The following is an 18,000-nucleotide window of genomic DNA, read 5'->3' as shown; positions in this document are numbered from 1 at the left end:
GCAAGACACAAGTGTACGCAGGTGCGAAGGTGCCCGCCGCATCACCTCTTCGTAGAGCGGCATCTGCAAATCGAGGAGCGTCTGATCACACGTCTGCCCACGCGACCAGCGAAAGACAGGAACGGGCAGAAGCAGCTTCCCACACGGTCCATATGAGGGCAGCCGTCGGCTCTGTCCACCGCTATGAATTATGATGCGCTGCTCACGCAACAGCCACCCCTCAAAGTCGTCGTCGTCTTCTGTCTTCATACTGTCGTTTCGTTCCGATTGATAGCACCGCTCCAGCAGCCAACTCGTTCCCCCACCGGAGCCGAGATGAGACCCTTTGGGGTCACATGTAAAAAAAGTATTGTACAAATCTGAGTAAAGAAGGCGTTTAACGGCGCCGTGAGCCTCACACACAGAAAGTGGAACAGACAACAGCAGTCGCATTGCTGTGATGTGGACAATATACACTAAGAGGGAGATGTGTACGACGAAGACTCCCTTCGTCCTCCTGTTAATATTATACAATTGACACCTCCTTTTTTCTTCTTCCTTCTCCTTCTTCTGTGGATCAATCCAGCCGGTGGATTCCTCCTCTCCTTTGTTCTCCTTCTTTTGTGCAGTTCTATCGATTGGCCCCTGTCCACACACACAAACAAAAAAAAAAAAAACAGCAGACACAGCAAAAACAGTAACACGTACGCTACCTGTGCCACAGCGTCAAGAATCAGGAAGAAAAAGAAGCATAAAAAACAGAAATGCAAAAAAAAAAAAAAGGAAAAAAACAGTAGAAGAAAAAAAAATAAGATCGGAAAGAAAGTGAAAAGATTGAGGAAAAGGCATTCATTTCCTTTCACAGGAATGCATGCATGTATCCAATTTAAGAAAAAATATATATGAAGAAAGAGTGAAAAATTCCTTTTGAACTTCGCTCCTCCTGCTACAAACCATAATGTCAGACAATGAAGAGGAGAGACACATACACACAAAAAAAAAAAAGTATGTGCTCTCAGACGCCAAGAGTGTTTTCCGCAACGGCTTACGACGTCAGGTACAGCACCAACAAGACAATGAGAAGAGCCGCAAGGTAGTCTGTGGTAATGCATAGCTGTTGGCTGTGAAACGCCTCCGCCTCCCGGGCCTCATCCATGTACTTCTGCACAAATGGTGGAGCATCTTTGTTGATGCATGCAAGTTTCTGATGTACAATGTGGTTCGTACGCTCCAGCATGGCGTGCATCATCTGCGGGGTGAGGGAAGAGAGCAGCAGACAGGCGGGGAAAAGTACAATCTGCATCAATGACATTGAGGCACGCCACACAACCACGTCTGTTGGAGACTTCTTCTCCATGACACTCATCCACTGCTGCTGCGTCTCTGTCTTGCGGGCGAGTTCTGTCATGAGTACCGGGATCATCTGCCATCGTTTGGGGTGGAGAAAAAAGCTAGAGAAGTAGTGAACCATCGTCAGCGTAAAGAGGGGAGTGATGCAAAGTGACTCCACAAGGGAGAAGTGACGCGCGTGCTGGGCATCAAACTTGCGTGGGATGTCGGCAATAAAGAGGTTGTGACCGGCAAGCATGTCGCCAAGAAACTCGCCTCCCCTGCGAGGGTACCAATGAAACCACCGCTGCAGAGAAGGTGGAAGCTTCAGTCCTGACATCGACCGAAGCAATACACCTCGCGAAAGCATGTGTGTGTGTGCGACGCCGTGTGTCGTGTGATGCACAATTCACTGAACGTTAACTGGAGCCCGATATCCTGCGCCAATGTCACTGCGTGTGTCTCCGTCTACCTTGGATACATGGAGAAAGACGGTGGACAGCAGTCATGCAGATAGAGGAACATTAAAAAAAAAAAAATACAAAATAAAAAAAAAGGGAAAAGGCACCCATAAAAAAAAATTCATAACAAATTGCGCTCAAAACAAAAAATTATGACGTCTCTGTGGAGTTTAAACGCAGAGACGCAAAAATGCACACCCCTCGATGCTTCATTCCAAAGGTTTCAAGAAAACCGGCCTTCATCGCCTCGCATGAGGCGAAAATACGCATTTCACTGCGAGTAATTGTCTGTAGAAAACAATGCTGCCGCCACTCCTCTCTTTATTTCGTTGCGTGTATGCAATTGTCCCTCTCTCTCTCTCTCTCTCTCTGTGAGTGTGCCTCGTCGCCCTCGTCGTGACACATCCGCTGGCATCTCACATGGACAACATCGCCTGGGCACGTGATGTCAGAAGCCTCCCAAACCGTCCATGAACTTGGCGCTCCGTCAAAAGTGTCAACACGGTCGGCTGCGTCCTCACGACGGGCGCGTCCCTCCTCTCAAAAAAAAAACTTTCAACGTCCTTCTCATGCACAGTGTCCCTGGCCGCGGTGTGGTGGAGCAGCGTGCGGGTCCGTATGACGAGACATTCCAGGAGGCTCTCCTCCTTCCCTGGCGCCATCAACGCACGCGGAAAGCCGAAGTTGACAACAACGTCTACAGGGCGGTTCTTCATGCCGCCATCGTCACTGGCAACGCACAACATCCAGTCGTACGTCACTAGCACGTCAGCTTCGCCCCGTTGGAAATCCCCCAGCTGGCAGGTGCAGAGGACACGTGCGTCAGTTTCCCGCAGTCCGGTCAGTAGCTGCGGAAACACCGATTCCTGTTCCTTTCGCGACGAGACCACAACGACCATGCGACCCACCGAAGATGTGAGGGGCGTCTCGGAATTACTCGCTGCGGACCCATTCGTATGACGATGGGAGCCCGCCACCTCCGAGTGCCCCCCGCTGTTGACATGGGACGAGCAAAAGTGCTGCTTGACAATTCGAAGAAGCCGACGCACTTTTGCCGCCTCCACGCGCTCAAACATTTGTTGGGCGCCATATTCCTCGGCCTCATCCACAAACACCTCCTCAATTATGTGCTGCACCCCATCCCACACCGTGTCGTCGCGTTGCCGGTAGCGATTCACCACGTCAGGGGTCTCTTGGAGCAATGTTTCCTGTAGCCATCTATCGACCTCATCGTACATCCGAGAGGCGGACACAATGTACTGGCACTCCACATCGACAGCATTCGAGAGGGAAATCCACCATGACGTGGGAACAGCCATCTGTGAATTTGGCTGCGCCATGCGGTCTGCGTCACTGATGCATACAATTCGAACGCATTCCAATGGAAGTATTTCCGCTTGTCCCCGTACCATCTGCAGTGCCTCAACAAGAGACTGGTGAGTCCCTATGAGAATCGGTACATGCTGCTGCAAGAATTGTGGAATTTCCTCACAGGGCCCTGTCGCCATCGATGTGTCGTGCGCTGCCGCAGGAGGAGGTGCCGCTGTCACAGCTGCGCACTCCAAAGAAACACAATCCCCTTTTTCGACGGAGGATTTTCGATGCGATAATTCTTGCATCCAATCCTCACCATGGCGGTCGTCGTGGCGATGATGATGACGGGACCGACCGCTTTCGCGTCTAATCCTCTTCTTGTCGTGTCTGCTGCTTCTACTGCTGCTGACGTCGCCGCTGCGATGCCGGTGCTGACGCCTGCTGCCCCGCCTCTTCTTATCGCGGCGACGGTCGTGACTACGGCCTCGACGGTGCCTTCGTTCTCGAGAGTAATGACGCGAGGAGCTGCGATGTCGTCGACGACGGCTCCATGCCCTCTCCTTGGCAGCCGGCGAATGACTGTGTCGATGGTGGTGATGGCGACCGCGCGAGTGCTCACGCCCCCGTTTGTGCAATGAACGCTCCTCATGGCGCTCCTCATTTGAAAAATGCTGACGATGATGGGCCTCTTCGCTAGGCGGCAGCGGCAGTAATGCTACTGGTGGTGGTATTGGTGGATGTAGCGGTGACGGCGGAGGTTGTGCCTCTTTTTCCGGCGGCAATTTTCCTCCCCAGTCGCACGAACTCTCGTAAAAAACTGGCAACGGCGTGAGTTCAGCCGTTCCACGACGAAACGTCATGGGCATAAACGCACCTGCCGTGAAGACGTCTTGCAGCCACCGATTGCACCACTGAACTTCATGGAAGCTACTGACCAAAATCATCGCTCGTGGCGCAGCCGGATGCAACCTGTACGCATCTGAGGGCTCGTGCTTCATCTCTACCTTCGCCTCATCGCCAGCTCCACCATCATTACTAGTTTCATTCTTCTTCTCACCACCAACCTCCTTCTCCTCCTGTCTCTGAATTCCCCGCGCCAGCGTCAGCGCCCCTGTGGCCAACAGAGCAGCCGTCTTTTTCCCCGTACCTCTTGGGCCGACGCTGAGGGTGTGATGGCCCAGCAGCATGGACGTCACTGCAAATTGCTGAAGAGCCGACATCGTCCCCAACACCTCTCGCGGGTCATCCTCATCCCCGTCAACATCCTGACGGCCATCTTTTTCCTCTTCTTCCCTGCCGCCCCCATCTGTACCAGCGCGTGACGATGGCACGGCTTCAGTGCCAAAGACAATTTCCTGCAGCTCACGTAGTTTTGGTCGCAAAGTATCCTGAGGGCCATCCAAATTCAACGCTTTCTTGCCACGTGGCAAAAACAACTGTCGTCGGAGACGTGATAGCACAAGCGGCGGGAGCTGCAGGTCCTGCAGCCGCAAGCAAGGAGGCGGAGGAAGCCGTGCAGAGCACTCAACACCATGCATCATTGCAAACTGCGACACAAACCCAGAGGACATAAGATGTTGAATCATGTACGGTGCAGGAGTCCATGAGGTCCGCGAGGTCAATCCAACAGCGGCATGATTCGTGCTGGCATTCAAGCCCGTAACGCCCGCTGCGGCTGTATCACCGTCCATTCCGCTCATCCCGTCGTGCGCATCCATCCCACTGCCATACTCCCTTGCATAGTTGGCCGCCGCACGTCGTGGCACATCACGCTCTGGAATGATGTCATTGGGCCCGGACTCCACCACCAACTGCCACAGTGACTTTTGAGGCGGGGCCGGCGGAGCAATGTCGTTGGAGGCACGTACGAACTCCGGGAAGACAAAGTCCATGCTCTCTTCCCCCTCCGCCACCACAAATACACGCACTCAATTGCCCTTCTGTCGATTTCAACTTCTCGGGTCCCTCCCACAGACACCCTCCTCTATACCTGCGGTGTGTAGGGATTAAGGAGGGCAATGGACAAAGAGGGGGGCAAAAAACAAAAAAATGAAATAACGGAATCAACCCATGCTGTTTGTGATCCCTCGCGTTCTGGGATGTTGCACGACGTCCCATTTCCACCAACACCGCCAGCAATGACATGCCCAGTTCGAATGGGACAAAAGTAAACAAGGTAAAATAAAAAAATTTTTGTGTCATTATTTCTAATGCCACCTTCGTTTCCTTCTACCAGTCCTCCGTCAAAGTGCTCACACGCCGTAAGCAAAAACGAATAGTCCCTCATTTTCTTTTTTCCATATCTCACTCACAAATACATAAACAAACAAACTACATATAAGTGTGTGCGTGCGCCTGTCGTTTACTCCGCAGAGCGCTGCAGGCATGGCTGCGTATCACCCTGGCGCAGCTTCACTCCGTCGTCCAAGGGCGTCTGATGGCGCACACTGATAATCTTAAGCGCACTATCCGCTATCCTATCCACAGGCTCCCTGCTCACACTCACCTCACCACGCTCAGGGTACTCCACCAGGGTAAACATGAGCGCCGAGTCATCGAGGGCACCGTCGTTAAATACGATGGCATGCAGCAGCTTCGTTGTCACGTCATTGAAAGGGACTCCAAGAAGGTTCATGTCCTCCAGAACCCGCATTGACAGGCGGTGGGCATACGGATTGCATTCACCGCACACACGAAGAATATTCGCCAGGTCATTGAAAATGGCGGTATCAAAGGCAGTCTTACCAATACCTTTAATGAACTCCTGGCACTCCTGCATTTGCTTCTGCACCTTTGCAAGCTCCGCCTTCTGCTTGTCAAGGTGATCCTGCTTGAAGGCGGAGAGGCCACGCTTCAGGTCGTCTTTGATATGAAAGCTCTTCAGCTCATAAACGGTGTACTCCTGGTGCGCTAGGCGAGCGGGCAGCATAACCTCCTCATAAAACGTCACGAGTTCCGTGACGCTTTTCCACGCGGTGTTTTTAAACTTCTCCTTTGCGCCGGCAACAGGCGTACGCGCGGCAGCAGCAGCAGCAGCCTTCGCCGTTTTCACTTCTGCCTCAATCTTTGTGACGTCCTCCTCCGCGCCCAACGTGGCAATCAACGGGGCGAAACGCACGCGTGCGAGGTCAACCTCCGTGAAAAGAATCTCCGCCGGCCTGTGCAGCTGCTCGAGGATGGCAGCAGGAACATTAAACACCTGCGACACCTCCTCCTTCGTCACAGGCGTGCCTAACTTCGCTGAAGACTTTGCCAGCGGAACTTTGCGCATGACAGCGGCGGATGCAACAAAACGAAGCAAAAGGCTGCTGCCGCCGCTCACAATGGGAACAAAACGACGCATGAAGTCTGCCAATAAATCCTTCTTCTAACCAACAGGGAGCCTGCAAAAAAAAAAAAAAAAAAAAGAGAAAGAAATTCAGAAGGGACTGTGCAGTCAGCGGGAAGCCACCACCATTGGCAATGAAACCCCGCCGTTCCCGGCCAAAAATAAACACAGTAAGAAAAAAAAGAAAATATAAAAGACACACCGCAACAAAACACCGCACCGAATATTCGCCTGAGCTATTGGCCTTATATATTACGCTACAAAATAGGACGGGAAAAAAAGAGGGTAAATGGAAAGACAGTGACTCCGCCACTTCCTCTCCGTTTGCTCCATATATATATATTTATATATGTGTACATATTTCTTCCGGATGGCCAACATCGTGGGCCGGTGCACTCTATTCGGGGTGGAGGCATATCGATCGCTTGCAAATTGCTCGACTTTGATGTCCCCTCCAGCCCATCGGCGCTGCCCCGCCGCAAGGTGGAAATCAAATGAAGACTGAATGGGACAGTAAGAAATAAAAATAAAATAAAAAAGCATCATAAAAACATTTTGTCTTACCAATACCCGTTCCCGGGATGCCTTCCATCTTGGTCCCTCAAAGAAACCATATACAATAGAAGTGAATCGTACAGAGATGGATTCGTCTTAACAGGACATGTATTATTAATTCACGTGGCCAGCTTTCCTCGCAAACATTCTTTTCATAATCTCCTATTAATCACTCAATTGTCTTGACACGTCCACGGAACTCCTCCAGAGTCCTGTACCCCTTCCGCGCCATGATCTCCAGCAACTCATCTTCAAGACGCGTAAAAATGCCGGGCCCCTCCTCCTGCAGTGCAGTTCCCACTTGCACCATCGACGCACCGGCAAGTATATGCAAGAAGGCATCCTCGCCGCTGTAAACGCCGCCGCAGCCAAAGACCAACTTATCCGGGCAGCGGCGGTAGAATGCATTCACGTTCGCTAATGCTGTAGGGAGGATATACTTGCCGCCAAGACCACCAAACCCTTGTTTGGGTTTGATGACAACAGACTCACTCTCCGCATCAATAACAAGGCCGTTGCCGACACTATTCACACACGTCACAAACTTGACAAGTGGGAACTCATTTAAGACAGCAGCAGCCGTATCAAAGTGTGCAATATCGAAGTACGGCGGCATCTTCACGCCAAAGGGCAGTCCATATGCCAACGACACCTGCTGCAAGTAAGTGCGCATCGCCTCAAAGTCATAGGCCACCTGCGGTTTGCCGGGCACATTCGGGCAGGAAAGATTCAACTCCAACAATACACCTTTTTCCTGCGCCACAGGGGCAAGGCGGCGCACCATCGCCACATTCTCCTCCACGGAAAGACCTGAAATGGAGAGAAAAAGCGGCTTCTTGCTGTAATCGTGCAGATCGCTGGCGTATTTCAAATAGAAATCAAAGCCCAGGTTAGGCAGCCCCATAGAATTGATGCTTCCAAGTGGAAAGGCCATGTAACGCGGCTCGGGGTTACCATCGCGAGGTGCACTCGTGCAGCTCTTCGACACAAGTGCGCCGCTGGAGGAGGCTGTCATGCAGCGCAGGTCTTCCTCGGTGCTGCAGAGAACTCCCGCGGCGTTCATGAAGGGGTTGGCGAACACATGGTCGAGGAGGTTGAGCTTCAGACACATCATCTTCTGCGTAGCGTACACCCTGACAAGGGGAAAAAAAGACAACAGCAAAAAAAAAAAAAAAACACCACAACAACAACAACGATAACACCGCAGTTCAATCAGCCGCTCCGTGGGAGAAAAAAAAAAAAAGATAGAGAGAGAGAGAGAGAGAGGCCACGGCAACAGAATTCAAGTGTCATTCCCCACCTCCCGGTTCCACGCCACTCGTTTCTTTTCATCCTCCGTCCCAAACTACATCGAATCCTCTCACACCCTCCACTCACACATTTCCCTTTGAGGCGAAATCTCTCACCACCCACCCCCAAGCACACGCGCATATATATGTATATTATAGTAATAATAAAAGAAAAATAGAAAATAACAACTAATGAGCAAAGGAAACCCTTATTGTGGTAGTTGTTATTCCCCACCATATATTTCCGTAACTTTTTCTGTGTAATTGTAAAAATGCCAATTGGTTAATTTAAAACGGTCACATTGTTATGCCCGTCAACGGACCCACCCATTTCGTTCGTTTTATTTTGTAATATATTTGTTTTGGGTGGTTGTGGTTTAAACCTTCGGCTGCGTTTTGCGCTCGATCACACACACTCTCATTCTTTTCATTTTTTTCATTTTTATTTTTATTTTTATTATTTTGCTGTTGTTGTTGTTTTATTCGTAAAAAAAAAAAAAAAAAGAAGGAACAGTCACACATCAAATACTCATGGCGTTAGTTGGACCGCCTCCCCCGCAGTACACAAGAGTATATATCTCCCATACATTTCCCCCACCTCCTTCACGCCAAAACGCTCCACAAAATGGCCATGCGCATAAACATGCCGTACCGCATTTGCCTAAAGTAGGCAGCACGTGGGTCTGCATCAACGGTAGTGCTTAACTCGTCATTGCGTGGAAGTGGGTGCATAACGATCATTTTTTCCTTCGCCAGCCTCATACGTGCCGCGTCGATGGTGATGTCGGCTTTCGCCGCAAATGACTGCAACGCCGCCGCATCATCGCTCGTGGAAGCCATAAACCGTTCCTTCTGCAGACGCGTTGTGTACAACACATCACTCTTTTGCATGACCTCATCTGTCAGTGCGTGTGTGCGGTGAATTATCACTCCCTTCGTGGCGATCTCGTGTTGCAGGGGTTCCAGCACATCCTGCGGCATCTGCAGTGCGTCCGGGGCGACAAGAAACACACATTTAATCGAAAAGTTGCGTACAAGAAGCTTCAGAAGAGAGTGCACCGTTCGCCCCATCTTAAGGTCTCCGATCAGCGCGATGGTGATGCCGTCTACGCTGCCCAATTCCGAATGAATCGTCAGCGTGTCCAGAAGCGCCTGCGTTGGGTGTTCGCCAGCCCCATTACCCGCATTCAGAATGGGATGCTGCGCCACGGAAAGGGCCTCCTCAATCGCGTCCTGCCTTGGATGCCGCATCACCAGCACGTCGCTGTAGGAGTCCAGTGTGCGAATGGTGTCGGCGAGGGTCTCGCCCTTGTTGATGGATGACGCCTCGACCTTAAAGTTCACCACGCTCCCACCAAGTCGAATCATCGCGGCACAAAAGGAACTGAAGGTGCGAGAGGAATCCTCAAAAAAAAGTGGCGTCATGATGCGGCCCTGCAGGAGATTCAGCACCTCACCCGCATCAATCTTACGCTGCATGGCGCTTGCAAGATGAATCAGCGCGTAGATATCCGCACGACTGAACTGCTCGGCACTTGTGATGCTTTTGCCCTTCAGGCTCGCTACTGGCGGCAGTTCCAACATGGGCAGCAACAAATATGCCTTCACCCTCTACTTATGTATATGTGTATGCGCAATAAATCTCGCTTCGTTTTAAGGCTGAAAAGGAGTGGAGAAAAGAATTCCTTCATACGCCCGAAACCACAATGCGTGAACACTAAATACCTCCCTCCTCTCCCTTCACGCGCGGTGGCAGCACACACACACATCCACAGACAAAAAACAAAACAAAAGAAAAACACGGCGGCAGGGTGTGGCTGTGTGTGTGTGGCGCTGCGGGTGTCTGCCCGCCCTGGCAGCAATAAAACAAAAAACAAGAGGGAAAGAAATGTGTGCTCCGCCCCACCGGCCCTCGTCGCACGCCCACACGTCACGGCCCCTCCTCATGCGTGCAGCAGGCGAGGCGCACAGGGCCGTCGTCATGAGCGTGTCGGTGGGTGTGCGAGTGGAGCAGTTGGGCGGGAAACACACGGCACCCCTCGCAGGAAGAGTGCAGCAAAAAACAATTGAAAGAGGGAAGAGTAGAAAAGAAAAAAACGTCCATAGTGATTGCCCCAAAAGCAAAAAAGATGGGATGGGGGAGTGAAAAATAATAATAATAATAATAATAATAAAATTTTTAAAAAAAGAAAAATATAAATTACGAACAGCAAAAGAAAAAGAAAATTATCTTAAGGAAAATATCATTTCTTGGAAGTAATTCTGTGCAGGGGAGGGCGCAATTCTCCCACGCGGCTGCCCGTCACTCCTCACAGAGCCGCAAACCCCCACAGTCCCAACAGCAGAAGCAGCGATGGCAGCAGTCCGCTCCCGCACACACTGCAGGCATCGGTGTTATTCCCCTGCGACACATTCCCAAGACTGCCGCTGAGGGCCGCAGCCTTTACGTCCCCGTTCTGTGCATGGATCTCCTCCTTCTCCTGCCCATTCGTTCCTCCCGCCGTCTCCCCATCCGCACCTGAGCTCGCGCTCGCCCCAGGATTCACTGCGGTTCCATCGTGCCCCATGGCTTCAGCGTTAGGGGCATATGCATCTGCTGTGGCGGGAGTACCCACAAGAGTTTCTGATGATCCATCTCCCTGCACCGTACTTCGGTCTCCTGTCTCCACCGCTGCGTCACTGCCAGGCGAGGAAGCGCCACCCACATTTTTACTTCCATCGAAAGATTCTTCTGAAACCAACTGGGTTGCAGACCCCTCTCCTCCTGAGGAAGTCCTGGCACTGGACACCGTTGATGCGGATACACCGTCCGCACCGCTGCTCCCCAACGACTGTCTCTGTTCCTCCGGTCGTCCACCACCAGGAGAAGTCTCAATCGCGTTTCCTTCAATAGACCCGTCCACCTGAACTTCAATAGGAGCTTTATTCGGATTGAAGGCGGCGATCTCAGTGTCATCCCACGGGCGGTTGTACAGCAGGACGTTCGTCACAGTCACAGACACGCCTTCTTTGTTGGCTGCATTGACTCCATCCCCTCCAATGTAGAAGTGTGAGATCTCTTTCGACTCACCATTTCCCAATTCACATTCTTCATTCCCCCCCACTCGCTGACCATCAACGTACACGGAGCCCTGGGTACCATTCCGTAGCATAATGGCCACCTGGTACGTCTTATCTGTCCCCAAAGTGCTGCTGAGCTCCTCGGTTTTTCCGTCACAGCACAGTACCTGCCACTTCTTTTCGCTGTCGTACGACAGTCCCAGCAGTACATTATTTTCATCGCCATTACTGCCCGCACGCACACCCATCAACGGAATGGGGGTGTCTCCCTCCGGCATTTTGTGGATGGACACCGTCGCCACAAGAGTGAAGTTGTAGTTCGCAAAGTGGTACAGCTGATTCTCCCCCTGACTGCCAAAAGGCCACTCCGCCCCTGCGCCACGCCCAGTGAACTTCACACCATTTTCTACCTGCACCGCCCCTTCTTTATTATTTACTGTGGCGTTCACGCCGAGGTACTCGTCCTTCCATGTCTTATCAGAGAAGTTGCCGGACAAAAAGCCAACCAGCCCAGCCGTGATCTTAACAGCGCTGCAGACATCGTCAGTTGAGGCACGCTCCTTCTCAGCAATTAATGAGGTGCACAGCTGGGAGACACGTTTGTCCACTTCCTTCCAGATCGTCAGCACATCCTTCACACGCTTCAGCTGCTCAGTCAGAAGCACAGAGACCATACCGGGTGATGGTTTCCCACCGTCCTTCTTCTCGTACAGTGCAATCAACTCATCCTCCTTCTTCTCATTAGTGTTCTCGCCACTGTTGTACAACAGGGAGCTGGCGGCAACGTCCTTGTCATCATCACCGGATATCGGCCCAATATCAACAATGTGCGTATTGTCCGTCAGCCAAAGATGAAGTTTGCCCTTTTCCTTGTCGTTATCGGCATAAACCGGCAGAGTAACGAGCATCACATTCCTCTTATCACCATCATTTCCAACAGTCGCTGTGATGAACCCGCTTCTAACTGTCTTCGCTTCTTCGCCCTTTTTGTTGTTGCCCCACACACGCGAGAGTGTCCCGAGTGCCTCCGTCCACGACTCCCCCTTGTCACCGGACTCGTACACCCTGCGGCGGCCACCATCACACGCAGTCATCATCATGAGTTTATCGTCCTCCCACTCCACGACGGAGGGATCGCTGCAGCCACCGTCAGAAATCCCCTTCGACAGCTTCCAATTCGTATTATCCGAGGAGTGTATGATCAGTGAGACAGTCTTTCCATCCTCTTCAGTGCCCTCCACCGCCTTCTTCGTGCCTTCCACAGGAAATACAAGAGTCTCATCATGCATCTTAACACCCGATCCACCGCTTCCAATCAGCTTTGTCCAGGAATCGGGCTGTGTGCCAAACAGTCTTTGCGGGGGACTCTCAGTAACTTTCCAGTCAATTTTTTTGTTATTTGCATCCTCACTATTGACGCTCCCTTTCACCAGCAAAAGTCCCAATTGAGTCGCGTCAGACGCACCAACCTGTCCAGGAGTGGCAACTTTACTGCTGTAGGCTCCAGCAAGCATGTAAATATCACTTCCCTTCACAGCAGTTGTTGGTCGGCTCACATCTACTTTCTTCTTTTGGTCTTCGGAGGCACCTTCCTCCAGTACTCGTGTCTCACCTTTGGGTTTTTTCAGAACTTCCTCCGGTGTGTTTGCAGTTTTTGTCGTGAGAGGTTGAGATGCAACGCCAGTAAAAATGTCGCTTTCACCGTTCTTTTTGCACTGCGCCTCGGCAACGGCAAATACGTCATTCCCCACTTTTAGAAGGCTGGGAGCACCCAACGACTCCACAGTTACACCTCCACCATCAGTGATGCCCCTCCATTCAAACTGGGGACCAGATGGCTGCCCCGCAACTCCCGCAGCACCACTGCCGCAGCACATCAACACGAGGAGGAGGAGCAGCATCGCAGAGTAGAAGAGATGCCGGGACATGTTGGGCCTCTGCGGCTCACTATCTCTTCCTTCCCTCCTTCTTCCGCTGGATCCGGTCACGCGGCGACGGTTGTGTGTGCGGGGTGCCTTCACTGCAGCAACACGTGAGTGCATACAAATATGTGTGTGTGGGCAGTGTGTGTGCTGTTGTTGGTCCTTTCAGTGCCTTCCAATTCCACAGTAGCGATTAGTGCTTGTTATTAACCTCTTTCCTTTGTGTGTGAGTAAGAGAGAGAGAAGTTAAGGAAAAAGGAGTGAAACAGCGAACACCGTCACCCATCCACAGTGAGTGGCATCATCATCATCGTCCCTGCCGCAGTCACTCTCAACAACAACTCACGCACACAGACAAATGAAACGAGAAGGGAGAACAGTGCAGCGGGAACACACAGCGACGGTCATCACCAGCAGCAGCAGGAGCCACGCCTGGCACGTCGTTATTCGTCACGCGTCAGCACACACTGAACAACGCCCTCACAAAAAGAAAAACCAGCAGGATAAAAAACACACAGCCGCCCTTCACAGCAGACACGCGCTGCCGCCAGTCGTTTTACTCTTGTCTCTTCCAACGCACCCGCACATCGCCCCGCACAGCCGGAGAATCCTCCGTCGGCGTACGAACAGCGGGAGGAACACGTCGGACGGTGCAGCTGCTGGGCTGAAGCCTATCCGCAATAATCCCAGACACCAAAACGCCACGCCGCCCATGGGCAGCACTCCTAGGAAATCACGCTCGCAGCACGGCAACAAAACAATTCGCGGTCATCCGTCATCCCTCCTCGCAAGGGCAGCCGCAGCAACAATCGTGTACGTGCGTGCGTCCTCTGCGATCACGCCGCCCCACAGCGTGCGCAACATAGCGTGTGCATCTGCTAGTGCGTTTGGCAGCGTGTATACTTGCAGAGCAGCTGTGCAGCACAAGAGAGTCCCAACAAAGCAAAGATAGGGAGAAGCGGATAGCACACACGCAGATTACTCATATCATCACGCACACACGCAGCCCGCGGAATGGGTGGGCTCAACAACAAAACAATAAAAAACAAAACAAAAAGCCGAAGCGTGGGACGACCAGCGCACACACTCTCATTGCTCCCGTAAAGCAAAACACACACACAGGGAGAGAGAGAGAGAGGTCGCCCACTCAATGCAATAAAAACAAAACAGAAACAGTTACGGTGCTCCGCCCATGCAGCCAGGCAGGACGGCAGCGGTGCGTGTCGTGCAAAAGAGAGCACCAACGGGCCTGCATGGGTGTGCATGCAATATATACAATGGGCACATTACGTGTGTGCTTCGTGGGGTGAGGTGAGGGCGAGAGTCCATGCAAGGGGACACACACAGAGAGTGAGTGAAAGACAAGTGTGTGTGCGGGCGGTGCACGGCTCTCTCTCCCTCACTCTCACGCGGCCACCACCGCAGCAGCAGCCGCACACGCAACAACAAGAAGAAGCAAAAGAGGGGAGGTGGTGTGGGAGACAGCGGTGCTGCTGTCGCTGTCGCCGGTGGTTGTTTTGTTTGTTGTGTTAGTGGAAATGTTTATGGCTGTTGTGGATGCTTCACTGTTGGCTGCTGCAGTGTCAGTGCTTTCTGGTGCGCTTTTGGGTTTTCTTGTTGCTTCCTTCTGATCCACTTCTTCTGTGAATGTATTGTTGCCATTGTTGTTGAGGCTACGCGCATCATGATTGTTCGGGGTTGTGGTTGTGGCAGCGTCTGACTCTCCCGCTGGAGGAGCCGCGGTGCTGCTGTCACTGTCATCAGGCGTAGGCGTATGATTTGTTTGAGCGGCGGTTTGTTGTGGTATTGGGGTTCCTGCAATCGGAGAGACCACATCTTCTGTGATGTGTGATGCGTCATCACCATCGGGGGTGTTTTTGGGTAGTGCATCGTCCTCAGAGGAAGATGGGCTCAAATCACTGATTGTCCGACTGCTTTCTGTGCTAGTTTCAGACCGCACGGCCGTAGTTGCTGCAGAGCTGCTGACGCTGATACCAGGTATGGTCGTATTGCTCGTTTTTTCATCGGCTGTGACTGGCAACTGTGATTCTCCCTCGCCTTTTGTCGGAGCAGCAGATTTTTCGCCAGACTCCGCGTCGTGTTGTTTTACTCCGGCGGAAGCCTGTTGAGCATTCTTCGCTTCCCTTTGGTTTTCGTGACTGTTGTCAGCACCGTTGCCACCTGTAGAGGAGGATGACAAAATTGTATCCGGTGTAAATTTGATTGGTGCATCCTGCGACACATTTAATGAATCTTGTTTGCGATCATCATTTCCTGGCGGACTCGCATTTCGGGGTTCCTGCGTATTGCCTCTTCGAGCATCATTCGGTAAATGTGACGGTGAGTCGTCCTCGGGAGTTGACTGCAAGCCTGTCTCTTTCGCTGGGTCTTTTCCAGGCGTTTTTCCTTCTTTTCCTGATTTTGGATCATTGGCGTTTCGTTCCTTTTCCCCGTCATGTTGATCATTTTGTCTATCGTGTTCATCGTGTTGCTCTTGTGCTCGAATTCCTTCATTATCCTTTCGTACCAATTGCCCTTCTTCTTCATCTTCTCCATCTCCATCTTCAACATCATCTCCACCGGTTCCCTCCAAAGATGTAGCGGCAACTTCGAGCATTGGCTCATCAACATTTGCTGATGGTCTTTTTGGGTCTTGGATGTTTGACGGTGTCGTCTCAAGTTGTGGTGGTTTCGGCTGACGTCCACTAACATCCGCACCGCCATCACCTCCGCCAGAAACATCGGCCGCCGGCACAGCCACCACACTAACACCGCACCACAGCACGCAGAGGGCACACACCAGCAGCACACGGCCAGTCATCATCATCGCCATCACTCCTGTCACTTGCGTGCAGCCTTCAGCACAAACTAACAACAAGTCAACGCAGAGCAAAAGCAAAGTGAGAGACAATTCCCACAACCACGCACCGTCCCATCCAGCAACGAGAGTCATGCAACACAACAACAACAATTGGGTGAGCGCGGTCCAACAACAATCAAAACAAAAGAAAGAGAAGCGCTCCTTGTCCCTCTCCTCAGGCCCTCACAGGCACGCCACGCTCACTTCAACACGCGCCCCTCCAGCACAGGCCTCGAAATCGTCGGGCCCTCCCAGCACAGGTAGTCCGTCATGCGCTCCCGCTGCGCCGCAACGTACGCCACATCCTCCCTCAGTCCAGCAGCTCCATGTCCTCCACAATCGCCGGCATGCCCCGGCCGCGCAACACACACAGCGCCACAATGTCGTGCCGCCTCTCCTCCACAATCACGAGCGCAACGCCCAACGCGTACTGGCGCACGTGCCCCATGCGCTGCAACCAAATGCCGATCAGGTTGGCCGTCATGCACCGCATCTTGTTGTCCTTCTCCTTGTGGCACCAAAAAACGTGTAGCCGGCGGCGTCGCAGTGCTGGAAGAAATGCGGAGCAGCAACCGTCCGAGTGTCCGTCTTACTGTACTCGCGGTTTAACGCTTCCAGCAAGAACGGGATCAGCGGCAGCTCATCCAGCGGGTTCGTCCCCTTATTCCTTCTTCGGCGCCTCGTCCTCCTCCAGAGCACCAGCTGCCACTGCCGTAGACCACGCTATTGAAGCAATCACTCCCACAGAGGGACAGGGAAGAGTGTGTGGATGTGTGACGAGAGCACAGCGACTGTCATCGTCAGAGGAGGCCATCGTGGAACCGTCCGTCATGCGCCAGGACACACCGTGCGACGCACGCACCCGGCAGTGCAAAAACGCAGAGAAGAGAGAAGAATGACCCCAAGAGCAGGCAACACCTTCACGCATGGCGGGCATCGTGCAGCCGCGTCAGCCAGCACCCAGCGGAATGAAAAAAAGGCGTCCACACGCACCCATCCAATGACACCGTGATTCCACCGCAGTCACACACGCAGCGGCCTCTACATGTCAGCAAGAAACGCAAGACAAAGTATCTCCATCACCAAAGCACTCCTGCTGAGCACTGTGCAAATACTCATGTGACTGTGTACGTGTGCTGTGGGAGGAGCTAAAAAGAAGAAGAGCACAGGGAGGCAAATCAGCACAGCAAAAGGCACAGCTGGATGGAAGCGATACATGCGGCACGGCCCCGACCTCAACAATCACGCACGGTGGCAGCACAAACACATCCACAAAGCAAAAGAAAAAAAAAAAGGCACGCCTCGGTAAATATCACTTAATGCTTCTTGTCATCAGAAGCTAAATCCAACATCAAAGCCGTCGTATCATCATTCATTGCTTGCCAATTAAGCCTCGCCCTTTTTTTTTTTTTTTTTTCTTATCCTTTTGGTGAAGTCTGGTTGTACAGTTATTTCTTTCTTGTTGTTGTTTTCTCTTCAGAAAATCTCCCGCCCTTCCAATTCCCTCACTGGCAGTGTTCCTTTTGTCCATCCGCCTCTCCGCAGCAAGGAAGTCCCCAAACGGGTCCGCTGCGGACACGACACGCATATGTGTATGCAGTGCAAACGGTGAATAGGTTTACTATTCGAGATAATGGCATGCCGATAAGAGATTTATTCCAATGTTCCTGTTTTGTGTTTGTCTCATCCAAGTAATGCAGTGTGTGTGTATGTATGTGTATTGGGTGCGACCCACGCCGTCTTATCGCACGTCCAGTTTCTATGCACTTCATTTGATCCCTCTCCCTTTATTCTTGTCAATTGCGACTGAGAAGCTCACAGATGCCATATCAGAGTTTACTGCTGGCCTCCGCCATAAAAGAGTGGACGTCCTTCATCTGCTGCTGCGTGATCGCCCCTGCCT

The 18,000-nt window shown here is 52.1% G+C and overlaps 8 protein-coding genes and 1 pseudogene across 8 annotated transcripts, besides 19 other annotated features; all 9 read right to left on the bottom strand.

Annotated features, from left to right (window-relative positions):
• Tc00.1047053508375.89 (fucose kinase, putative) lies at positions 1 to 432 on the bottom strand (the record flags this gene model as incomplete). Its single annotated transcript, XM_803975.1, has 1 exon — positions 1 to 432. A coding segment is annotated over one exon (432 nt), but the record flags the coding sequence as incomplete, so codon positions are not given.
• Positions 1 to 835: a sequence feature (areas merged during assembly that could not be assigned to a particular haplotype. This can correspond to areas where the two haplotypes were merged or to regions with more than two copies in the genome that were merged during assembly.).
• Positions 748 to 788: a sequence feature (T-rich).
• Positions 836 to 8,330: a sequence feature (areas not merged during assembly with more than two copies in the genome that could not be assigned to a particular haplotype).
• Positions 1,025 to 1,678, bottom strand: Tc00.1047053508375.80 (hypothetical protein, conserved; the record flags this gene model as incomplete). Its single annotated transcript, XM_803974.1, has 1 exon — positions 1,025 to 1,678. The coding sequence occupies one exon, from the start codon at positions 1,676 to 1,678 to the stop codon at positions 1,025 to 1,027; it is 654 nt and encodes a 217-aa protein (XP_809067.1).
• Positions 1,835 to 1,889: a sequence feature (T-rich).
• Positions 2,116 to 2,140: a microsatellite.
• Positions 2,186 to 4,975, bottom strand: Tc00.1047053508375.70 (hypothetical protein, conserved; the record flags this gene model as incomplete). The annotated part of the gene is made up of 1 exon (XM_803973.1): positions 2,186 to 4,975. The coding sequence occupies one exon, from the start codon at positions 4,973 to 4,975 to the stop codon at positions 2,186 to 2,188; it is 2,790 nt and encodes a 929-aa protein (XP_809066.1).
• Positions 3,471 to 3,528: a microsatellite.
• Positions 3,780 to 3,846: a microsatellite.
• Tc00.1047053508375.60 (hypothetical protein, conserved) lies at positions 5,446 to 6,426 on the bottom strand (the record flags this gene model as incomplete). Its single annotated transcript, XM_803972.1, has 1 exon — positions 5,446 to 6,426. One exon carries the CDS (start codon positions 6,424 to 6,426, stop codon positions 5,446 to 5,448), a length of 981 nt encoding a protein of 326 aa, XP_809065.1.
• Positions 6,471 to 6,500: a microsatellite.
• Positions 6,930 to 6,950: a sequence feature (AT_rich).
• Tc00.1047053508375.50 (dihydroorotate dehydrogenase, putative) lies at positions 7,136 to 8,080 on the bottom strand (the record flags this gene model as incomplete). The annotated part of the gene is made up of 1 exon (XM_803971.1): positions 7,136 to 8,080. The coding sequence occupies one exon, from the start codon at positions 8,078 to 8,080 to the stop codon at positions 7,136 to 7,138; it is 945 nt and encodes a 314-aa protein (XP_809064.1).
• Positions 8,119 to 8,167: a microsatellite.
• Positions 8,194 to 8,232: a sequence feature (CT-rich).
• Positions 8,331 to 10,803: a sequence feature (heterozygous, non-Esmeraldo-like haplotype).
• Positions 8,689 to 8,714: a microsatellite.
• On the bottom strand, positions 8,859 to 9,839 carry Tc00.1047053508375.30 (aspartate carbamoyltransferase, putative; the record flags this gene model as incomplete). Its single annotated transcript, XM_803970.1, has 1 exon — positions 8,859 to 9,839. One exon carries the CDS (start codon positions 9,837 to 9,839, stop codon positions 8,859 to 8,861), a length of 981 nt encoding a protein of 326 aa, XP_809063.1.
• Positions 10,404 to 10,429: a microsatellite.
• Positions 10,430 to 10,458: a sequence feature (AT_rich).
• On the bottom strand, positions 10,565 to 13,357 carry Tc00.1047053508375.20 (trans-sialidase, putative; the record flags this gene model as incomplete). Its single annotated transcript, XM_803969.1, has 1 exon — positions 10,565 to 13,357. The coding sequence occupies one exon, from the start codon at positions 13,355 to 13,357 to the stop codon at positions 10,565 to 10,567; it is 2,793 nt and encodes a 930-aa protein (XP_809062.1).
• Positions 10,804 to 14,305: a sequence feature (areas not merged during assembly with more than two copies in the genome that could not be assigned to a particular haplotype).
• Positions 14,306 to 15,479: a sequence feature (haploid, Esmeraldo-like haplotype).
• On the bottom strand, positions 14,643 to 16,070 carry Tc00.1047053508375.10 (mucin-associated surface protein (MASP), putative; the record flags this gene model as incomplete). The annotated part of the gene is made up of 1 exon (XM_803968.1): positions 14,643 to 16,070. The coding sequence occupies one exon, from the start codon at positions 16,068 to 16,070 to the stop codon at positions 14,643 to 14,645; it is 1,428 nt and encodes a 475-aa protein (XP_809061.1).
• Positions 15,480 to 16,593: a sequence feature (heterozygous, Esmeraldo-like haplotype).
• Positions 16,301 to 16,804, bottom strand: Tc00.1047053508375.5 (annotated as a pseudogene).
• Positions 16,594 to 18,000: a sequence feature (areas merged during assembly that could not be assigned to a particular haplotype. This can correspond to areas where the two haplotypes were merged or to regions with more than two copies in the genome that were merged during assembly.).

The sequence above is a fragment of the Trypanosoma cruzi genome, genomic scaffold (assembly GCF_000209065.1).
Source record: "Trypanosoma cruzi strain CL Brener 1047053516797 genomic scaffold, whole genome shotgun sequence".
Taxonomy (NCBI): Eukaryota; Euglenozoa; class Kinetoplastea; order Trypanosomatida; family Trypanosomatidae; genus Trypanosoma; species Trypanosoma cruzi.
Note: the sequence above shows the minus strand (reverse complement) of the source record. Positions and strands in the feature narration are given on the sequence as shown.